Source organism: Arvicanthis niloticus, chromosome 18, assembly GCF_011762505.2.
Source record: "Arvicanthis niloticus isolate mArvNil1 chromosome 18, mArvNil1.pat.X, whole genome shotgun sequence".
NCBI lineage: Eukaryota > Metazoa > Chordata > Mammalia > Rodentia > Muridae > Arvicanthis > Arvicanthis niloticus.
The window spans coordinates 47,540,778-47,563,668 of record NC_047675.1 but is presented as its reverse complement, the minus strand read 5'-3'; the positions used below and the strand labels follow the sequence as shown (position 1 = coordinate 47,563,668).

The following is a 22,891-nucleotide window of genomic DNA, read 5'->3' as shown; positions in this document are numbered from 1 at the left end:
CTGAATATTCTTAGGAGGTGCTCAGACACAGACAGGTCTGTGGCCAGAATGGCAGGCGCATATACCACCTTTGGCCACTGTAATTAAACTATACCTGCTGTGCAGATGTGCCAAAATACAGAAGAGCTGAAATCAGGATGTGGTCTGTGTTGGTCCCGTCCAGATTGGCTCCAAGAAAATCCTCTTCCTTAACTTCCCCAACTACTAGAAGTTTCTTGCAATCCTTGGCTCCTGGCCTCTTTGTACTGGACAGCGCTAGCCTCTGCCTTCACTGCCTGCTTCACAGGAAGACCCTGTGACAAAACAGGGCCACCTGGGGGGATAATCGCCCCCTTCCACACCCTCAGCAATATCTCCAGAGTACTTTTGTCATGAGAGGTGGCACAGCTGCAGGTTCTGGGCTTGAGATGTGGTTCACATCTATTCAGGGGCCTCTATTCAGCTCCTCAGGACACAGCCACTAACCTAGGAGCCCACCACCTCCTCCTGGGAGCTGCATCCACCACGGGCTCACAGTGTGTGTCCCTCAGCAGATCGTAAGGCTATGGGGAGAGCAGTACAGGTGGGTAGGTGGATGGCCACCGCAGCCTCAGTCCACAACTGCAAGATCAGAAATGCCTGGAACACTCTAACTGAGGAAGGGCTCCAGCCATGAGGAACACCCACAGCTCAGATGGCGAGGAAACGTGCACACCAGGCTGCACCTGTGTGGACACTCCTGGACAAAGGAGAAGGGACAGACTCAGGGTACCAGACATCATACCTTGCAAAGCAAATTACGAAAGGGTGTGACATATACAGCAGTCCCCTTGTGGGAGAGAGCACTGAGATCTCTGGCCCTCAGCCCTGTCTGTAGAGTTAGTTATTCCAGGTGCCTGTGAGAACATGACGATGACTGTTAGTGACAGGACAGCCACTCTACTAAGTCAAATAGGGCCACTTGAAGGCAGCAACTCGGTGGCTCATGGGTGGGTATCATACAGGAACAAGTCACAGCGTGATTCACAGCCTGGGAAGGAGGAAGTGGGACTGTGCCACCTTATAATGGCGCACAGCGGAAAAACCGGTGGGTACACAGGGGAGCCCGTCCCAAAGCGGGGAGGGGGGGAACTCATGAATTATTTACTTATGGAATTTTCCTCAAGATACTGCCAGGCAGACCACAGTTGACCACAGGAAAATGTATGGATGAGAAGGTTTGTAGCATTCACATGCAGTGCTGTGGGAGAGGCTTAGCCCAAGATGGCTCATGGTGACGTCATACGGATCCATGCGCAAAGACATGCTATTTGACCACCTTACTGGGGGACAGCAAGGCTTGGACACTCTCCTGAGCAGGCCTCTTCCCAAGTGCACACACCCACCCCCTTCCCACCCCAGAAGCAGTACTGCATTTAAAGACTCACATTTTATTTCTCACGTATGTGCATGTGTGCATGCAGTACCCATGGAGACCAGAGGAGGGCGTCTGATCCCCTCGAGCTGGAACTGTAGGTGGTTGTGAGCTGCCTGATGCCGGTGCTGGCAACTGAACTCGGGTCCCCTTAACCACCGAGCTTTTCTCCAGCCCCAGCTCTCCATCTAAAGGGCACTTCAAGGTGCCAGTGATTCCTCATCTCCACCAAGAGAAGTCTCTAAAGGGGTCCCCCAAGGGGCCTATGGCACCCTTCAGAGCTGCTCCCCAGCCTTTGCCAAGATGGCCTGGAATGTCTGCCAAGGATGCTAGGGGCAGTTTCTCATTACACCCTACTGAAATAGGCCTGACCTGCAGGTTCAGAATGGAGCTACCTATGAGACCCTCACCAGCCAATCAGGAACCAGCTTCTTAGACTCTCTGTCATCTCCATGGTAACAGTGATGCCCCCCCAGGGATGAATCCGCTCTGCCATGGCAGCACAGAACCCAAGGTTCTGCCAATCATTTGACACTTCTTCCCTTTCAGCATTGGCCTCTGGTTCCCTCTTGGTCCCCACATTCTAAGCCCATTGGGAGGATGTAGAAGACGGAGATTCAGGCTTCCAGCCTGGGTGGTGGCTTGCCTTTTAGATAGCCCTGCCCTGCCTCCCTACCTCCAGCAGGAGACATCAGGAGTCAGCATTCAGAATAGTGCTGAGGTGACATCAGCAATGACGATGGGGTCAACCATAGACCCGGCCTCACATGATGAGCTCCACGCACTGATGGGAACCTGTGCTCAGAGAGCAGCCCTGGCCACTTGGCAGTGACTATAGAGTTGAGAACAGGTTCTTGCTATCCTCAAGGTCAGAGTCTTAAGAAGCTGGTTCCTGGTGACTGGTGAGGGTCTGGTGCCTCCTGTCTTTCCTGTCAGCCACCCTTAGGCCAGACCCCACAACTTGGCTTGTTCCAGTAACCGAAGACTGCCCAGGGGGAGACTAAGGGGCTCGGCATATCTGTATAAGCTATACCTTGTGGGGTCCACACTAAGTGGAGGTTGCCTGGGAGGGGGTGCTCCTATCAACTGGTCTCTTTCTCAAAAGACTTTGAAATCCCAGCCCGTCTCATCCTTTGGCCATGCCACCAATAAGGTAACAGAACCGGGCCCTCTCTGTGACCTTAGCTATGCAGAAAACAAGCCTGGATCAGGGCAGTCAACGCTGGGAATGGGTGTTCTTCAGGGCTTCAACAAACTAGGTTGGAGTGTGTGTGTGTGCGTGCGTGTGCATGTGGGCGTGCACGTGCATGTGTGTGTGTGTGTGTGTGTGTGCGTGCGTGTTTCTGCTGGTGTCCAGGTGTACAAAGATTCACCCATCTTTTCCTTGATTCCTCCCTTCACCTGTCCTTTGCCTGCTAGGAGAACAACAGAGGTACCAAAAGGGACGGTACCAAAAGGGACGGGTACACTGACTAGCGGGCCAGGAGCTGAGGGGGTGATGACTCACTCAGAGCTGTGTGGCCACAGCTCCCAGGAGGACCCCAACTTCTCCGAGTCCCTCTTGTCCTCTTAGCCCTGCCCCTGGGCTTTCCTGAAGCATGCCAACTGTGTGCCAACCCCGTGCAGCTCAGCACACCCTCACTCTGGGGAAAGGCAGGCCAGGGGCAGACACTGGGGACAACATGACTCCTCTGCCACAGATGAGAGAAACACCAATCACAGAGGGTCTCCCCAAATGCACCTAGGTCCAGCACCACTCCCTGTTCCAGGGAGACAGCTTCACACAGTGTTCCATGGCTCCCATACAGAGTACACTGTAGCTGTCTTCAGACACACCAGAAGAGGGCGCCAGATCACATTGCAGATGGTTGTGAGTCACCATGTGGTTGCTGGGAATTGAACCCAGGACCTTTGAAAGAGCAGTCATTGCTCTTAACCACTGAGCCATCTCTCCAGCCCCCCCATGTTCCCATTCCTAACACTGGGGATCTGGTGGTGGGCTGCATGAGACATCAGGTCTGTGGAAGATCTCTCATGTGTCTCAGACCCTCCTCATTCAAGAACTCATCTGAAGCTGAGCGTGGTAGCACACGCCTTTAATCCCAGCACTCAGAAGGCAGAGATAGGCAGAGATCTCTGGGTTTAGGTCCAGCCTGGTTTACATAGTGAACTCCAGGATAGCCAGGGCTACATAGGCCTTACTTCAAAAAAAGAAAAGAATCCACTTGGTACCTGACAGGGCTATCACAAGCGTTCCCAGTCTCTGAACTGTCCCTTACCCACCAGGGTCCCAAATTACAAGGCAGACAGCAAAAGGAAGCAACTGGCAGCTCATTCACTGGATGCCCGGGATGTAGGGGGCACAGATCAGCTTTCAGATGGCACCACTGTCTTCTAGCTGTCACTTCCCACCTTTGTATAAAGTAGGGGCTATGTTGATGACAGTAAAAACACCTGAATTTAGCAGATTCCCAAAATCCCAGGTGAACAGCCACACCCATCACTGTCACTGCTGGGTGATGGGGTTGTTGGGGCGGGGTTAAGACAGAGAAGTATCAGACCTCAATACTGAGGTAGAAATTCTGTCTTTCCTTCAGCCTTTTAAGAGTTCTTGTGTTCCCCTTTAGACCAGAGACACTATAGGGGACAGGCGTGTCTCATGAGGACCGCCAGGCCTCAGCTGACACCTGTGCTCTGTACCATGATCAAAGTTGCCCAGAACCAGCAAACCTTCAATTCCTACAGCCTAAAAGCTGAGTGCGAGCTTCCTCGATGCTCGCCCATGCCTAAGAAGGTTTCCAGATGGACACATATCCCCTGAGGCCACTGGCTCAGGAGACTGAGGCCTGTAGAGTGGCTGCCGGTCCCCAGGCTCTCAAGTCAGGAATGACAGAGACTTCTGGCTTCTGGCACCACCTGAGACCTTCTGTAGTCAAAGGGGGAGACAAACATCTACCTCTAAGGTCCTGACAACAAACCGAGCAAGGTACATACCACCAGAGTTCACGCTGGGGAGCCAACACATTTATTATGCCTCCTTACAGAACCTAGGTGTGGGGTACTGATAGGAATGTGGGTGCTCTCCCCAGATGGCCACTTTGGAAAGTCTTTACTCAGCATGAGTGTTGGCTTCCACATAACCACACGTATGGAAACTCTGCTCTGATCTTCCCTTACTTATATACTCTAGTCCTGCCCCCAAGACCGAGAGGCCACGTGCAATTAGGGCAGAAAAGCAGGCTGCTATTGGGGGGATGGCTTCCCAGATGAGGGTCCCATGAACCTCCTACTAAGGGAAGGTCAGCAATTAACAAGCCGAGCCACGATTATCGATCATTTGCAAGCAGACACAGTGATCTGGTGAAGATGGTATCAGATGGTCATCCTGGTCAACACCTTCACAAAGCCATCTAAGAGGTGCATCATGGGGCTGGAGAGATGGCTCAGTGGTTAAGAGCACTGACTGCTCTTCCAGAGGTCCTGAGTTCAATTCCCAGCAACCACATGGTGGCTCACAACCATTTGTAATGAGATATGTGTACTCATATACATAAAGTAAATGAATCTTTTTTTTTTTTTAAAGAGGTGCATTACAGCAGAGCCCAGGGGTACCCGGGCAAGCTCTGGGCTCCCTACAGGGCAGCATCCTCAAGCTTGAGAATGTGACTTCTGGGCTCCCTGGTCTGCAACCTCTTAGACTGGCTGAGACCAGCCCAGGCTCCTACAGGGTGGTTTTCAGGGAACCACCCTGGGACACCTTCTCCAGCCCTGATGCTTGCACACTGCACTGACACACACAGAGAGAGAACACCACGTGATGCTCACCCACAGCCCCCTCGGTACCTATTCCCTGGGGCCTTGTAGTCCACCTGAGCTATATGTTAAATGCCCCATAGGCAGAGTGGGACAGCTATTGGCTCAAAATGCCAAACCTCATGTGAACCCCTTAGCTGTTCTGTTCCCTTGGAAGAGGTATCTCCTGGAGTCTATGAGGGGCCTCAGCCATAGATCTGGGGTAGTGAGGTACCTTCCAGCCTTCTCCTGTCTCCCTGAAGCAGAGTGTCCCATACATTATATCCGCTTTTCGGTGGTATACAGGAACAAAACATACTTAAGACACACAGAGACGAGAGGCATGCCCTCCCTGGCTCCCTGACTCCCTCCTGCCCTGTTTTAGAGGAAGCAGGTCCCCAAGCTCGCTCTGCCTATGACCACCTTCTGAGGGCCTCCAAGGAACACAAAGACCCTGTGGGGGAAGCAGATAGAGGAACAGCATGGACGGGCAGAGGAGGTCATGAACACCTGCTGGTGACCAAAATTCAGGTTCTGCAGGACACCCCGCCCAACCCTACCTGGACGCAGCGATCTCGGCTTTCTGCTTGGCAATGGTGGCCGCCCTCTCGGCTGCCTCCACGGCCCGGTCCACCTTCTCCCGGATCTTGCTGGCACGCAGTGGGATGAGGTTCTTGCGTTTGCCGCTCACGAGCACGTTCTGCTTGTATTTCCCCTCCTCCTTGGTGCCGTCCGGGAAGGTCATGCACCCGTAGCCGTGCCGGCGGTTGCTGATCCACTCGCCCTCATACTTGAGCCCGTCCGAGCGCTGGCTCACACCGAAGCCCGAGCGTTTGTCGTTTTTCCATTCGCCCACATAGGTCTCAGTGGTAGTGGCGTCGATGTCGTCCTCGATGACGGCCAGCTCAGCCTCCGCCTCGCCCAAGCTGATGGTGGAGTGGATGTCGCTGGCCGTGGAGCTCACGGTGCTCATCCCCGCCTCACTGCGGAAGGAGCTCTGCTTGCTGCGCTGGCTGGCCAGGCTGCTCTTGGACTCAGACTTGCGCAGCTTCAGGCCACTCAGCAGCGAGCGCCGAAACAGTCCCTTCTTCTTGCTCTTCAGGATCTCCGAGTCACTGTGGGCCACCAGCACGAAGCCACCACGGGACACGGCCGGGCTGCCGGCCACTGCCGGGGAGGCGTCCGGGTGCAGAGCCGCCCCGTTGGTATGCTCGCTGCGCAGGGAGTTGATGGACGTCCTCAGGGGCGAGCGGATGACTGCGGCCATGCCATAAGGGACACTCTGCCGCACACCGTAGCCCTGGCGCATGCCACCAACCCATTGGCCCTGGTACGTCCCTGGAGAGACAAAGGAGAGAGGGGTGAGCTCCTGAGGCAGGATGTGGGTGTGTGTGGAAGACCCACATTCAGCTGCCCCTCTCAGATCCTCTCTTTGAAACTGAAGCCTGGGTGTGTTTACCTGGGCACAGAGGCAGGGGGCCACAGTGAGACCATACATTGACCTCACCGACAGGCATGGTCAAAGCCTGTCTCCCATGGCTGGATTCTGAGACAGTGAGGTAGAGTCCAGTGTGACCCTGGGGAGCCTTCAGAAAGAGGTGACAGAGAGGAGGAAGCGTGGCCTGGAGAGGGCTGGGGGCTGTGAGAATATTAAGCACAGGTTCACCTTGGGGGAGAGCAAGGTCCCTGCCGCTGCTATTGAAAGTGTCCAGAGGTTTGTCAGCAGAGGGGACAGCCCAGAAGAGCATCAGGTGCATGGGGAAGGGACATTAAAATTACCTGACCACAAACACACCGTAGAACCGGGAGTACAGAAACACACTCCCCATACACTGCACTGTCCGCAGAGGTCCAAAATAACCCTGGGTCAGTAATGGTCAGTCTCTTTTCATGTCATGACTTTACCAAGACATGAAAAATTAGACAAGAAGAAGAAGGACTGACGTCACTATACCAGGGCACAGCCTTGACACCACAGAAGTAAAAGCAGCTAGTTCCCCCACCCCCACCTCCTGGTTCCTCCACATAGGAGTGGAGCCCTGGGAAACACATGGCTCTTGTCTCTCATTGGCGGTCATGTTTCCATTTTGGGTGATGGAGACGCTCTAGTGTAGTGTAGATGGTGACATGTTTAATATCACTGAAAATTGTGCTAAAAAGTGGCATAATATGGTGGCCCTTGGAGGCTGAGGCAGAAGGATCACCTGAGCCCAGAAGTTCAGAGCTAATCTGGGCAACACAGTCAAATTCCTTCTCCAAACAAGAAAAGGCAGTTAAAACTGTGTAAAAATGCGTGCGCACTGTATGCATGCGCGTGTTCATATCTGTGGGTGTGTGCAGTTGTGCACATCTGTGCAGAGGTGAGTTGGCGATGGCTGCCTTCCTCCACGGCTGTTCTATACTTTGTTAAGATCTAGTTTTCATTTTCATTGTGTGTGTGTTTCCCTGCACCTACAGCTGTGCACCACATGCATGCAATACCTGCAGACGCCAGAAGAGGGCATCAGATCCCTTGAAACTGGAGTTACAGGAGGTTGTGAGCCACCTGGTGGGGGTGATGGGAACTGAAGTTGGGTCCTTTGAAGAGCCGTTCACTCTTGACCACTGAGTCATCTCTCCAGATGGTCTACCTTATTTTTTCTTTTTCAGACAAGGGTCTCTCACTAAACCCGGAGCTCACCAATTCAGATGACCGGTTGGCCAGCAAGCATCAGGGACCCTTCTGTCCCCACTCGTCTGTGCTGTGATTACAGGCATACATACACCATACACCTTGCTCTGTATGCAGGTCCTGGGGTTGACCTCAGATTCTCATGCTTACGGGGCAGGCACTGTACTGACTGAGCCATCTCCTCAGCCCCAAGACGTTATAAAGGCACTAAACCCAGCAAGGAGACATTCAGACACCCTCCTTATCTCTCTCTGATATTACTCTACGACTGAAGGCAAGTTTCTGGACGCCTTCAGCTCCCCTATCTGCCTAACAAGCCAGTTGTCCCATAGTGTAGACCCAGCAGAAGAGCTCATCACTCTGGGAAGTGACCTTCCAGCCACTGCAGCAGATGCCACCGAGGCTGACACTGGTCGTCATTCTGAGGCACCATGCGTTAAACCAAACGATTTTGGCACAACTTTGAGTCTCTCGTGTATTCTCAAGACACAGCAGCCCAGGATCTTTCTTCTCGGATGTGAAATGGCTGGGAGTTCACAGCAGCTGCCTCCTCTGGCCCCCTACTCTTTCCTACCCCAACCCCACTCCCTACCCTACTCCCCAGGCCCCCTTCCTCATTTACAGACCTCAGAGATAAACACACGCCACTGTCAGGTATGAGCCATATAGCGCCACCTAGGGTCCACACACTGTCATTACTCCCAGATACCTTCTCCCTACAGCCCCTAAGTCAGTGGTCCTGGCTTCTGTATCACAGAGTGTCTCCTTTATCAAACTGCACCAAACCCAGCCCCTCCAGGTCAACATAGCTCACACCTCTCCCCAGCCATGCACCAGTCATTTGGACCAAACATCCACATGCTGCACTGACCCAGAATAGTACCAGGTCCCTGAATGTCCCAGAATGCATCTTCCTAGCTACCCCAGGCACCAACTCCACACTACCAGCACCTAGCTCTCCATTGATGTGTGGCTCTTGGCCAAGGACAGATCTGTATAAAGTGCCCATCTGCTTAGAGCTTTGGACAAAACTGCCTAGAGCTGTGGCTTCCTTGGTAAAGCATAACTGGGGGCTGATAGCCCAGTCCAGTGACAGAACACATGCTTAGCACATGTGAAGGTCTGGGATCCATCCCCAGTATTACACAGAAAGAAAAAAATCGGGTGTGACTGCTCGTGCCTGCAATCCTAGTACTTAGCAGGATTTGCCTCTCTGGACTCACACACAGGGTGGGGTCATGGAGGTGGGACAGGGTGCAGAGGGTCCTACAGAGAGCATCACGGAATCCACCTCCCTTGGAGGCAGGGTGGTTATTATGTATCCTTAAAGCTAATTGGGAGCCTTCAGGGAAAGTAGATGACCCAGGGACCAGCAATTCAGGCCATTGCCACAAAGGGTGGAAGACTTTGGTCTGAGGGCAGAGTGGGCACCCTCCTCAGGAAAGACCAGGCTATGTGAACATCCCTCTTGCACTCAACTCTGCAAGGTGCTACAACCTGATCTGCAGCATCCTCATCCACTTGGGACAGGTAGCCTGCTGCCCTGCAGCCCCCTCTTCCCACAATAGGAGGCTCTAGGTGGCTGGGAGGACTGGGATGTCAGCTGTCTTGGCCAGCTTGTGTGTGGCACTGAGGGCTCAAGCTGTGACTTGTGGGCTCCAGCCAAGAAGTGATTTTCCCAACCGTTCCGGGTTGGGGGAAACGATGCGTCCATGTGACTCAGAGTAAAGAAGACACCAGGGCACTGTCACAGCAGGGGATTGCGCCAGGCAGGCCTCTCAAGTGACCACATTGGACACAGCAGTGCTGCCCCTGAGGACGGAAATCACCTGCTGAGCTTGGATTCAAGAGGAGAAACACAATACTCTGGGGCTCCAACTCCAACCACGGAGTCAGGATTTCAGAGGAGACAGGGTGATTCCTACCATCAGAAGAGTGTCCCAGTGTGTAGGGACGCAGGCAGAACAGGGAGGTACTTTGTGTCTAGCCTAGCACACTTAGTTACACCGTGTTCTAGAACCTTCTTTCCTTTACAGTAGACCTCTTCCCACTATTAATAAAGGTTGTGTAATAGTCTGTTGCACGGATGTCTCCTATCACAGAAATCACCACTGGATCTGACCTACATCATTTTTTATTTTACTTCATATAATTTATTTTTGGTGCTAAGGACCAAATCTAGGGCCTTGCATACACCAACCACATGATGCATACTGAGTTAACCCCTCAGTACAGTGGCTGATAGTCATACACAACACCAAACTATGTCCTTAGGACACACATCCATAGAACTAAACTCCTCCATCACAAGGAAGGTTATCTCAAGGTCTTTGGAAAGTTTTCCTCTGAAAAGGCTACGAGAATGACCACATCCTCCTGTCACCGTCAGCCATGACGTGACATTCTATAGCTCTGTGTGAATCTGGAGAGCTACAGCTGCTGGCATTAGCTGTGGACTGAAGCATATTCATCCAATCCCTCTGAGAAGTCTGAACCTTTCAACCCAGGAATGGAACGGCGTGGATACATACACTTTAAGGAAATTATTGCGCTAGAAAAGAAGGAAGCGAGACAATGAATGGGGCAGGAACAAAACTCCGAGATGAAATTCCAGGAAAGCACAAGAGGAAAAGAGCAAACACAAAGATGACTGTTCTCCCAGAGCATAAAGAGTCTGGGCGTCCTGAGGACGCACATCCCTGCATGGTGACGGGAAGGACATGGCAGCAGAGAGCTTCCAGGAAGACAGAAAAGCAGAGCATATGAGATACAGTATGCCTGTCTGGGTGGTGTTGCCACACACCTTTAATTCAAGCACTTGGAAGGCAGAGTGGATCTCTGAGTTCAAGGCCAGCCTGGTCTATAAGGAATTCCAGGACAGCCTAGGCTACACAGAGAAATCCTGCCTTGAAAAAGGAACACAAAAACAAAACAAAGGATACACTGTCCAACAGACAGAAGACAAAAGTCCAGGATACATTGTCCAACAGACAGAAGATACAAGTCCAGGATACATTGTCCAACAGACAGAAGACAAAAGTCCAGGATACATTGTCCAACAGACAGAAAGACACAAGTCCAGGATACATTGTCCAACAGACAGAAGGACACAAGACTATAACAGCAGAGCATCCTTGGTGTGAAACTGTGTCCCCTCATGGCACAAATTCTGAACAAAAAAAAATCATTTTCCATTTGCATTAAACACCAACATGACAAACAAGTGATCACACCACAGAAACCAATCTGTGCATCCTTTCTCAGAGCGGTACCGCAGAGTGTGATCCACCAAAGTGAGGGAGGAACCTAAGGAGGAGGAAGGCACAGAGACCAATCGGGAAGGCTGGAGGAAGGCTCCGGGATGGCGTCGAGCTGTGAACAGGGTTGGATTTGTGTGGTTATAGACAGAAACTCTGAGGTGCGAGGGGGAAGCTGCATTGAGAGATTTTCTTATTGGGCACCTGAAGGATGAGGGGGAAACTGACCAATGATTTGAATAAAATAATGCAATTAAAACAGAGTCGATTGCTCAGCCAGACTGTCCATGGGAAATGGACATTGGGGAACATTGCTTGGCTCAGCACTAACCAAACTTCCAGTTGTAAGGATGAAAAACACTTGAGTGTGGATTCAGCTTTTAAGCTGTGCTGGGATAATGCTGGGATGGACAGGAATGGGGAGGAGAGGGGATGAGGAAAGGAGGAGGGGGAGGAGCAGGAGAGGAGAAGGGAAGGAGGGGGATGGGAAGGGAGGGGAGTGGGAGGAGAAGGGCTGAACAGGGCAGGGCAGGGGAGAGCCTGAAGCTCTCTTCTGAGGTAGGATGTTGAAGATTTGACACCAATTTCTATGTGTGTGTACTCAGAAAGGCAGAGGTCAGTCTCTAAAGGAATGTGGTATCTAGCTGTGGACTGTGGCATACCTGGGTGTCATGGCTTGCCTGAATTCATGGCACTGTCCTGGGTTACTACTTACAGTCTTCATAAGCTGAGGTACACATGGTCTCAGAAGGGATTAGGGACAGGAAGAGGAAGACTGGCCAGAGGAAAGGGAGGCACCAGGGAAGCGTCAGACAACACATAGAGGAAGCAGGGAGGTGGCCAGTTTGAAGGACATGCGCCTCGTGCTTGCATAAGAGGCATGAAGTCAAGAGGGGTCAAGGGAGAAACTAGAGCCTAGTGGGGCCTCGAACACAGGCCCATCCTCACCCCCCTGCTACCTGAATGAGAGGTCCCACGGACAGCACAGGGGCAGTGTGCTTGAGGGGAGGACGAGCCTGAGGTACAGGCTGCACCCGAGTGGCCGGAGCACATGGACTCCCCAGTAGCGCTTTTCTCTTGGCTGTCCACTGCACTGGAGTGGCAAGGAGATGCTTGCCATTGTCCTAGTAAAATCACTAACAGGACTTTCATGGACGTTTCAGGTTTAGAGAAGTACAGTGTGTTCCCATGGAGGTCCCCAGGGTCTCTGTGTGTCCCCGGGGTGGTTCCCAGGGTCTGGGTGTTGCCATGGAGGTCCCCAGGGTCTTTGTATGTCCCCATGGAGATCCCCAGGGTCTGTGTGTGTCCTCATGGAGGTTCCCAGGGTCTGTGTGTGTCCTCGTGGAGGTCCCCAGGGTGCCTCTGTGTCCCCATGGAGGTCCCCAGGGTCTCTGTGTATCCCCATGGAGGTCCCCAGGGTCTGTGTGTATCCCCATGAAGGTCCCTAGGGTCTATGTGTGTCCCCAAGGAGGTCCTCAGGGTCTCTGTGTGTCCCCATGGAGGTCCCCAGGGTCTCTGTGTGTCCCCCGGGTGGTTCCCAGGGTCTGTGTGTGTCCTCATGGAGGACCCCAGGGTCTTTGTATGTCCCCATGGAGATCCCCAGGGTCTGTGTGTGTCCTCATGGAGGTTCCCAGGGTCTGTGTGTGTCCTTGTGGAGGTCCCCAGGGTGCCTCTGTGTCCCCATGGAGGTCCCCAGGGTCTCTGTGTATCCCCATGGAGGTCCCCAGGGTCTCTGTGTGTCCCCATGGAGGACCCCAGAGGCTCCAGGTACCCCTGCGTCCTTATCAGTCTTCCTCAGTTTCCCTCTCTCTGATGAAAAATGGGGTGCAGGCAGCTCAGAACCTCAGGATGGAGCCCTGACCCTCAGTGACCTTGGCTCTGCTCACTGTGTACATGGAAGGCTGTGATACTCAGCACCCAGGATCCACAGACTCTCGGCGGGTAGCTGGCAGGACTCAAGGCTGGGCTGCAGGGCATGGAGGGAGGATGGGGAGAGCCTGTGCCAGAAGGAGGGAGCTGAGCGCTCACCCTGGGTTTCCTGACCCTGTACCACAGGTTTGGCAACACAGCCTTTCTATCACTTTACAACTTCCAAACATAGGTGGTCCTGATGAGGGCTCGGCTTCCAGAACTCTCTTGGAAGTTGAGTGAGATGTGACTGGAGAAGGTCCCCAAATAATTCAACCTCAAGTCACCCTGTGATGAGCCATGGTCTGGATTGGGGCCAGGTGTTAAAGGTCAGATCCATAGCAGGGAGCTATAGGGAAGGGCAGAATCTCTAAGGCACTGAGTGTGTGCCCTTGAAGACTCTAATACCACCTCAATGGCTGCCTCTTCTCCTCGTTGTCCGCTATGAGGCAAATGGTATTCCCACCATGGTATGCTGCCTCCCCACACACCCAAAGGCTTGCAAGTAAATCCTGGACGGGATCTCCAAGCCGTCTCTCTATAGACTTGAGTGATCTCAGCTGATCCTTACGGAAAGTAAACCAACCACACTTGGCGACCTAACCCACGAGAAAGGAAAGCGCAATGCATACACATCTTGTACCTGAACATCCACCACGAATGTTCACAACAACAAGGCTCACAACAGACCAAAGATAGAAACAACCCAAAAGTCCATCTCTGTAAGAGAATATTACTTAGCCGTGAAACAAAACAACGGTCTGACACCTGTTACCTAACGTGGATGAGCTCTGGACACATGAAAGTTAGTGACAGAAACCAGCTGCTCCAAGCCACCCCCAGCTTGGGCAGATCCACAAGACAGAGAGAAGATGGCCATCAGGGCCAACACTGAAGAGCAGAGAGGTCATTGTTGGGTATGAGGTTTCTTTCCGAGATGGTGAAACCGCTGGACCACTGCCTGTGCCGATGGCTTATGACTCTGAGAACATTCCAGAAACCACCAAGCTGAACACTTTAAATGAATACATTGTGTACCATGTAAATATTATGTGGATAAAACCAAAGGGTTGTTTTTTTTTTTTTTTTAGATTCCTTTATTTTATGCATATGGGTGTTTTGCCTGCATGCACTTCTGTGCACCATGCGTGTGCCCGGTACCCATGGAAGCCGGAAAAGGGTGTCAGAGCCTCTGACATTGGAGTCATAAATGGTCATGAGCTGTAGTGTGGGTACTGGGAACTGAACCCGGATCTTCTGCAAGACCAAGTGCTCTAAATCATGGAGCCATCTGTCCAGTCCCAAACCTAGTTTTTTTGTTTGTTTGTTTTGCTATCAAACTGTGGATCAGGGAAAACTTGCTCCATCTGCAGCCAGAGGGATGCTGGGCCTCTGGTGGGCTTCACCAAATCTGAGGAGGCAGCAACATCCATTTTTTGCCCCGATTAGGGGATGGAGGGGTCCTACCCCTTGTGCCAGCCATTAAAATCCCCCATTTACCCTAGAAGTGGGAATAAACAGAGACCTCCTGTTCTCACATATTCACAGCTACTCAACCCCTGTTCTGGGATTCTCTCTGTTTTCATAGGCCACCACTTGAAGCCAAGTCTGTGGCTGTCCCTCATGGAGATAGCACGTCCAGTCCCAGTGAACACAAACAACCCTGAACGGCACTGTACGGGTAGCCTGATCTGGCTGTGAACTTGGGGATCAGCCTCACGCCCACCATGCCGGACATTGCAGTGGCCAGCCAAGGAGGCCCAGGGTCAAGGACAGCAGAGGCTGTCCCTTGCAGCCATCATGGATGCCAGTCTGGGAAAGGGACACCCATGTGAAGAAGCTGAGGGACAAGGCAACTCTGATGAGAGAAGTCAGTAGAAAGCTTGGCTCTCTGGCAGCAGACGTCTTGTGTCCCCAGAGGTCCCCAGGCACAGTAGCCGCTGGTTACTCCCTGAGAGGTATAGGGATTGAGTGTTCTGATGGACAGCTGAGCTCAGACTCAGCCAGGAAGAGAAAAGGAAACAGGTGGACTTTCTAGAAACTTCCCTCAGTTATGAAAGAGGGACCCAGAGGACCCCCAGAAAGGGGCTGAGGAAAGAGGGAGATGGGGGGGGGGGACAGAGTGTAGGCCCAAGGCAGCCTTAACCCCATCAGCAAAAGAGATCAACTGGCCACCCGAGCATCTGTCCTATCTCCCCTCCTGCCCCCGACCCTGCTGATGTCTTTCCATGAACTGCCTTTTAGAGTGTCAACTGCAGACAAAGTCACCCCAAGACCAGGAGAGTGAGCAAAAAAAGCAGGTTACTGTGCCACCCACAAACACCAACCACCTCTCTCCAGCAAAGACAAAGAACGGGTGTTTCCCAACCAATCACAGCCCTGCTCCCCACAGTCCTCTCTAGAGAGCTGTCTCTCTTTTATACAACACCAGTCTGAATTGAACCCTGCTGGCTTAGGGCTTCCCCCAACACCTGCCCCCCTAAAGCCCAAGTCCTTCAGTGTTAGGGGCCCAAATCTTTACCCATGGGGTGCCTGCAAGAACTCCACGGGCAGCTCTAGGGTTTTCTAGGGAGGGATCTTTGTAGCTATAGAAGGGCTGGTCATCTGTCAGAGACAGATAGGAAGGAGAAAAGCCTGGAGCAGGTCAGCTGACCTATCCAAGGGTGGGACATGAGGCTGTATTATCAGGTCTAAGCCTACCAGTTTCTGACATGCAGAAGCCACGAATCCATCCCAGGCCTGGCCCTGAGAGACTACTTCAGTCTCCCTATCTCATCCTACCTCAGTGTTACCATCTCCCCAGGCCATCGGCCACACCTGGGATGGAGCAGATGGAACTCTCTGGAGAGTCAAGCCACCACCTCCTGAGGCTACGGCTAGAGATGGCCCTATGGGGAGCTGGCTACATTCCCTGGTGCTGGAGAAGCCAGTTTCCACTAAGCGTTAACAGTAGTGACAAGATCTCTCAGGGGCTGGAAACTGAGGCAGGCAGGCAATGTCATGAATCCGCGGGACACCCAGCTCATAGCCTTAGGGTTCTGAGGCTGTACCAGCAGCCTATGATACTGTGGTCCAGAGCATCTGTCATGCTCTTCCACAGCAGGCCGAGATACTACCAGGCTATCAGAAATGGATACACCAGAAAATACAGTGTGGAGTGAGAGATTCCAAGTGGACCCAGGTCATCTAACTCCAAGAACCCACCTCTACCTCAGTGTTTCCCACCCCATCCTGTCTCCTGCCCCCTAACTGGCTGCTTACTCCCCAGGGCAAATGCATCTCTTCTCTTTGCTCCTTCACCTAACAGGGCTTGATGCTAAAAGCTACCTCGTGGTCAGGTTGGTGTTTCTGAAGCCCACTCCAGTCCAGTAAACCCCTGCCTGTGGTTTTTCTGCTGTCTTTTCTCTGAGATACATAGTTAATCCTGTGTCTCCCCACCCCCCAACATGGCACAGTGACTTAGGCCCTGCACAGACAGGGCCAGGCAGGAGGCTGGACTGCTTTGGTTTTCCTAGCAAGTGAGCCACAGAACACTCCGAGGTGGCACAGGCTTCTTCTGCAGGCTAGGAGGCCCAGTGGCCCCTCCCACCAGCCCCATTTCTGCCACCCAGACTCTCTATCCAAAGTTACTCCCCCAGATGGTTTTCTCCAGGTTATAAAGACCACCCTGTCTCCACCAGCACCAAACAAGGAGCCAACATGGGCTACTCCAGAGCGACAAACATTCAAATAGTCCTGGGCTCTTTGTACCTGTCCCCAGACCCAGCCAGCTGTGTGTCACAGGCCCTACTGAGAACCACAGACCCTGACAAAGACTGTAAGCAGTGACCCTGCTGATCGCCTGCTGTGTGCCTGGCATGTGCTGGGAGCTCTGGGAGAAAGAAGCCGACCCCGAAGAGATCTCTGGTGGTCTACCTCTTTCCCAACCAGCATCACAGATATTCACCATCTACACAAAGCCCTAGAATCGAATAATAAAAAGTAATGGGGGTTTTAAAACGGGCAAAACCTAAACAGACAGTGTAGAGCTCAAACACCATCAGTAGCACACATGGGACATGAAGAGACACCAACACTCAGTGCCAAAGGAAGCATGAACAGAACCCCAGCAAGACACGTGGTCCCAATGGCTACATTCAGAAGGGCAGCAGTTATCGGGTGGAGGTGAGCCTAGGAGTGAGGATGGGGTTATGAAACCCTCACCACACTGTAGGCAGGAATGGAAGACAGAGCAGCAAATAGTCAGCTGGTTCCTCACCTCACAAGACCCTGAGAATCCACTCCTGATATCCCTGAGAGAACTGAAAATATACACTCACGAGTCACAGCAGAACTGCTCACTGCAGCCAGAAGGTGGGACCAGTGCAAAAGCCTGAGAAAGAGACATGTGTTCTCCAAAAAATGGAGTACTACTCGGACAGAAAAAAGGAATGAAGAATGGGTACCGAGAAATGAGAATGTCATGCTCAATGAAGGGGCCAGTCACACAGGGACACATATACATGATGTCACATGTGCATGTGAAATGTCTAAAATAGGCAAACCTGGGAACATGAAGCAAGCTAACTGTCACCAGGCATGAAGAGAGCTTCAGACATGGTGGGAACTGGAAAATGTTCCAGAAAGGCTAGTGGTGCAGATCTGGGATCCCAGAACTTGGGAGGCTGAGGCAGGACAGCCTGAGCCACAGTGACACCCTGCTCAGTTGTCAGAGTCCAGACTGCTGAAGAACAACACCCCGAGATTTCAGTCCCCAGAACCCACGCAAGTAAGCCAGGCATGGCGGCACCTACTTGTTATCCCCCCTGCAGTGGCAGAGATGAGTTGATCTCTAGAGTTCACTGGCCGTTCAGCCTAGCCAGCAAGGTCCGGGCCAGTGAAACACTGTCTCATACAGAACAAGGATGGCACCTAAGGAGGAACCCCTGCAGTTTGCTTTGACTGTGATGTACATGCACCAGTGTGCGTGTGCACACACAGACAAAAAAGAAGAAAAAGACTGGTTGGAAGACCCCGACTGTGAACACACTAAAAACACTACAGTGCGCACTGAAGAGAACGGAATTTTACGTGAATTATAGCTCAATAAAGTTATTACCAAAAGTGTTATCAAATGCCATTTTCTGCCTCTCGGGGTGCAAGCCCGCCACACGCCAGTCTCTGAGCGTGCCTGAGGGCTGTGACACTGACTTTCATGGCTTCCCATTCTGTTACTGGGCTAATACACCGACCAAGAGCAACTTGGGGAAAGGTAAAGATTCATTTGACTTACATTTTACTGCCACATCTATCACTGAGGGAAGTCAGGGCAGGAACCCAAGCAGAACCCACAGAGGAGGAACACTGTTCTGGCTTGTTCTACATGGCATGCTCTATCTGCTTTTTTATAGCACCCAGGACCACCTGCCCAGGGGTGGCACCACCCACAGAGGGCTGGGGCCTCCCACACCAATCATTAATCAAGAAGATGCCCCCACAGGCTTGCCCACAGGACAACCTAGTGAGGGCAGTTCCTCAGTTGAGGGTCCCTCTTCTCAGGTGACTCCAGTTAGAGGTGGAAACTAACCAGTCTGCCTGCCCGGAAGCAGTTCCACCTGGCCCTCCCCTGTGTTGGTAACTGTCTTAGTTAGGGTTTTACTGCTGTGAACAGATACAGTGACCAAGGCAGCTCTTATAAGGACAACATTTAATTGGGCTGGCTTACAGGTTCAGAGGTTCAGTCCATCATCATCAAGGTAGGGGGTGGGGAGAAGGCATGACAGCATCCAGGCAGGCATGGTGCAGGAGGAGCCGAGAGTCCTACATCTTCATCGGAAGGCTGCTAGCTGAATACTGGCTTCCAGGGAGCTAGAGTGAGGGTCTTAATCACATCCACAGTGACATACTTCCTCTAACAAGGCCACACCTCCAAATCATGCCACTCCCTGGGCCAAGCATATTCAAACCATGACAGCAGCCCTTCCTAGGGAAACTTGACCATGGCTCCTCCTGAAATGCCCACTTCCCCTTCCCAGGGGCAGCAAGCAGGAGACCAGTGTTTCTTGAAGAGTGATGGCCCTTGGGACCTCAGCACAGCAGTAGTAAGGGGCTCCACAGCCTGAGCCTGCACATAGTACAAGCAGCCTGTCCAGATTCACTTAAAACGAGCAAGGCTGTGTTCCCGACCCAGCTTCTTAGATCATCTGTTGCTCATTTGCAAAATGAGGTGGAGGGTTCCCTGCTCTCCCTACCTAGAGGCTAAGCAGCAAGGGTCTGGGAAGCTTCCAGAATGTTACTGATGCAACCCAAATCAGGAACATTCAAGACCACACTGATGAGCTGGGGGCCAGGGGCAAGCCCAAGAAAGATGCTGAGCACGCTGTGCAGTAGAGGAGTGGGGTGCCCGGTGGGAGGCGACAGATGTAGGGATGAGAACATGGCTTTGGTCCCTGACTTCAGACTTACTCTCCTGGAGGGAATCTCCTGGCTCTGGCCATCTACCTGTTTCTGTCCTCGCTGTCGGGTGAGACATTTGTGGTGAGCACAGGGTTTCTCTCTGGGGTTCTGTGATCACCTAGAAGGGCACAGGGCACCGCAAGTCTGCAGAGGCCTGTAGGTTTTCTGCTGGAGAGTGAATGGTTTTGTTAAGGGGCTGAGCGCTTACAGGGTAAAACCCCACCAGAGACCAGCCTGCCTCTGCTAATCTGACTGTCACTTTTCTAACTGCTTTGAAGGGTGTCTTAGTTAGGGTTTTCTGCTGTGAGCAGACACCATGACCAAGGCAACTCTTATGAGGACATTTAACTGGGGCTGGCTTACAGGTTCAGAGGTTCAGTTCATTATCATCAAGGCGGGAACAGGACAGCATCCAGGCAGTCTTGGCGCAGGAAGAGCTGAGAGTTCTACAACTCCATCTGAAGGAAGCTAGGAAAAGACTGGCTTCCAGGCAGCTAGGATAAGGGTCTTAAAGCCCATACCCACAGTGACACACCTACTTCAACAAGGCCACACCTACTCCAACAGGGCCACACCTACTCCAGCAGGGCCACACCTACTCCAACAATGTCACGCCCACTCCAACAAGGCCACACCTCCTAATAGTGCCACTCCCTGGGCCAAGCATATTTAAACCACCACAAAGGGTATATAGTATGTTTATGCATTCTTACTGTTTTGGGGGTTCTGGACTGTGAGCATCACAGACCTGTGAGCAGGAGGTCACGGTGGTAGCCGCAGGGGAAGGAGGCTGCTCGATCCCAGTTCAGGCAGAGAGAGATGAAGGTTCATCTTTATCTCCACTCCTCCTTTTTATTCAGTATGAGATGATGGCCCCCACACTCAGGGCGCCTTCTCTCCTCCATTAGACCTCTGTGGAAACACTCTCACAGACACAACCTAAGCTGGCCTCACCAGTGCCCCAGGCTGTTCCTAATCCAATCAAGTCTACCATCAAAATTAGCCAGCACAGCCACAGAAAAGGCCACCTGCAGATGGTGGCAGAGAGCGAGCCATGGCTACTGTGCTTGGGGAATGTCCAGTCTACTTTGCTTGTATTAAAGGAGACTCCTCAGCTACTTCCTGAAGCACAGGCCTAGGCTCTAATAGCTCCCTGACACAAGCAAGCATCCTGGGGCCACCTGCTCTCAAACACCAGCCTGGGATGCCACTCCCTAAGTCTGGTTTCCAGACTTGAAATCCAACAGGGATGGATGGACTCTCATGTTCTGACAAAAGCTGGAGTGGTCTGGACCAAAAGGGCTTCCCTGGAGGCATGCACTAGCCTCACCCGGGGAATTCATGGAGCATACCAGGACCCAGCTAACGCTTCACCAGCACTTTCATGTAAACCCAGGCAATGGTGTCCCACAAAGCGCTCCGACAGACTTGTCGCTCAGCTGAGATGTGGGCACATCAGGACACAGGTCACCTCGAGAACACACAGGTTCTGTCTCACAGGTCAGAGGCCACATATAGTGATTTTAGTATGCAGCAGGGCTGGGAGGCACCTGGCTAAGCGGTGGTTCTCAGAGCACTCCCTGGACCAGCACCAGCCTTGCCTGAGTTCTGTCTGTGCTCTGAGAGATTCCCAGCCCAGACATTCAAGAAAGCTGACAATCTGTGTCCAGGCACGCCTTCTGGGTGCTTTCTGCACGTGCTGGCCTAGACTCCAAGAGGAGGCCCCTGCTTTGCTGGCCAGCACCAGGTCCTGTTTCTCAGAATAGGGAGTTTGCACCTTCAAGTCCCTTCTGGTTCAGGTGACTACCTGTGACATTGTTGGGAAGGGCACCTGCTGAACAGCAGGTCAATGCCCCACTGGAGTCACTTGGGTAGAGGAAGGAGTAGAAGGTTCTCATGAAGGCAGGAACTTGGGGAGTGGGTGGGGGATGGGGCAAGTGAAGGGTATGTGTATGAGGTCTTCCAAACACATCTGGGACCTTTGTGCCCTGGGAGGTCTCTGCTGCTCCCTCAGGATGCACGTGAAACTCTGACTTTGTGGGGCTTCTCTTCAGCATTCCTAAAGTCTGGTGTGACAGACCCCAAATTCTATTTTGTATTTTGCATCTGTGTCCAGACACCTTGCTTTTCCAGGGGGTCCCGTCACCCTATTTCTTGTTTCTGTCTCTCTTTTATCTTGTCTCTTCTGCTCCTGTAAGCCACACCCTGCACACAACCAGGCCCAGCCAACAAATGTGGCCGACTACAAGGCAGGCCTTATTGCTTCCCCGTGGCCCAAACACAACAGGATCTCCTGACAAGCAGCTGCTTCCAGCTGAGGAGGGCAGCTGCAGAGAGTTGGTTCTCACACAGTCAGGGAGAGGGCCACACACCTCTCCTTTCAGCACCCTGCGAGGGAAGAGTGTTAGCTCATCTCAGACATGCGTGCATCTCACTCTTAGGCCATTAATACTGTTATTCATTCACCAACTGCCGCTGGCTTCCTTGACTCAAATGCCAGTTGTCCAAGCCAGTAACAAAACACTGTAACGGGTACGGTAGACAGAGGCCCGGTGAGGCTGACCAAAGACACACATCTTACAGTGGTGTTTCCACCTGGGCACTCCAACTGTCCAAAGGAAATGGGCATCAGGAACAAGGGTGAAGGAAATGAAATATCAAGTCCAGTGACTGACCAGAGTGAACACCGCATGCTGGTCATCCTTAGTCCCTGGCCACATGGCAATGGCCACTAGTCACATCCCTTCCTGGTGAGGGTACACTCCAGGCCACCATGTCCTATAAGCCTTTCTACAGTGACAGTGACCGTCCCTGTCTGTGTTGTCTACCACAACTACCACTGTTCCATGGACCGAAGAGCACTTGAGATGTGGCTGTTGCACCAAGGAGCTGACTCCTCAATTGTATTGGGTTTAATTAGATTTAAATGCAAATGGTTGCATGTGGCTAGAGTCCAGTGGGGTGGACAGGACTGCTCTAGGTGATTAATCCATTAAGGCCAATCTAAAGAGAAAGCACAAGATGCCCTCTCATCCGCCACCATGGACAGAGCCCGCTCATCGGCCACCTCGGACAGAGCCATTCTTCTGTCTGCCTTCCGCGATGCACCCAGCCACATTCCATGAACACAGCACGCAACCTGAAATGGGAGTACGCCTTGGACTGCGTGTAGGACAGCCAGTCTGTCTGAAGCCTCACCCAGGCTCAGCCCAACAGCACCGGAAGGTGAGCAGAGTGTATGTACCACAGGGTGAGACAGACCAGGAGCCGGACTGGTCAGATGTCTTAGAGCATGAAGAGTGGACAGAACGGTAGACACACACTCACAAGGCACAAGGCACACAGGAGAGTTTACTCTGGAGCCCACTGGGTGTGGCCTGAAAAAGTCACCTGCTCCGCATCTGCACAGAGAGCAGATGTGCTGCGCTCTCCAGG

The 22,891-nt window shown here is 52.5% G+C and overlaps 1 protein-coding gene across 1 annotated transcript in view; it reads right to left on the bottom strand.

Annotated features, from left to right (window-relative positions):
- The window catches only part of Jph3 (junctophilin 3), a 64,542-nt gene that overhangs the window by 35,485 nt on the left and 6,166 nt on the right, over window positions 1–22,891 (bottom strand). The window contains exon 2 of the mRNA XM_034522257.2: window positions 5,746–6,523. Coding sequence (XP_034378148.1) covers window positions 5,746–6,523 — 778 coding nt within the window. The remainder of the gene's footprint in view (window positions 1–5,745; window positions 6,524–22,891) is intronic.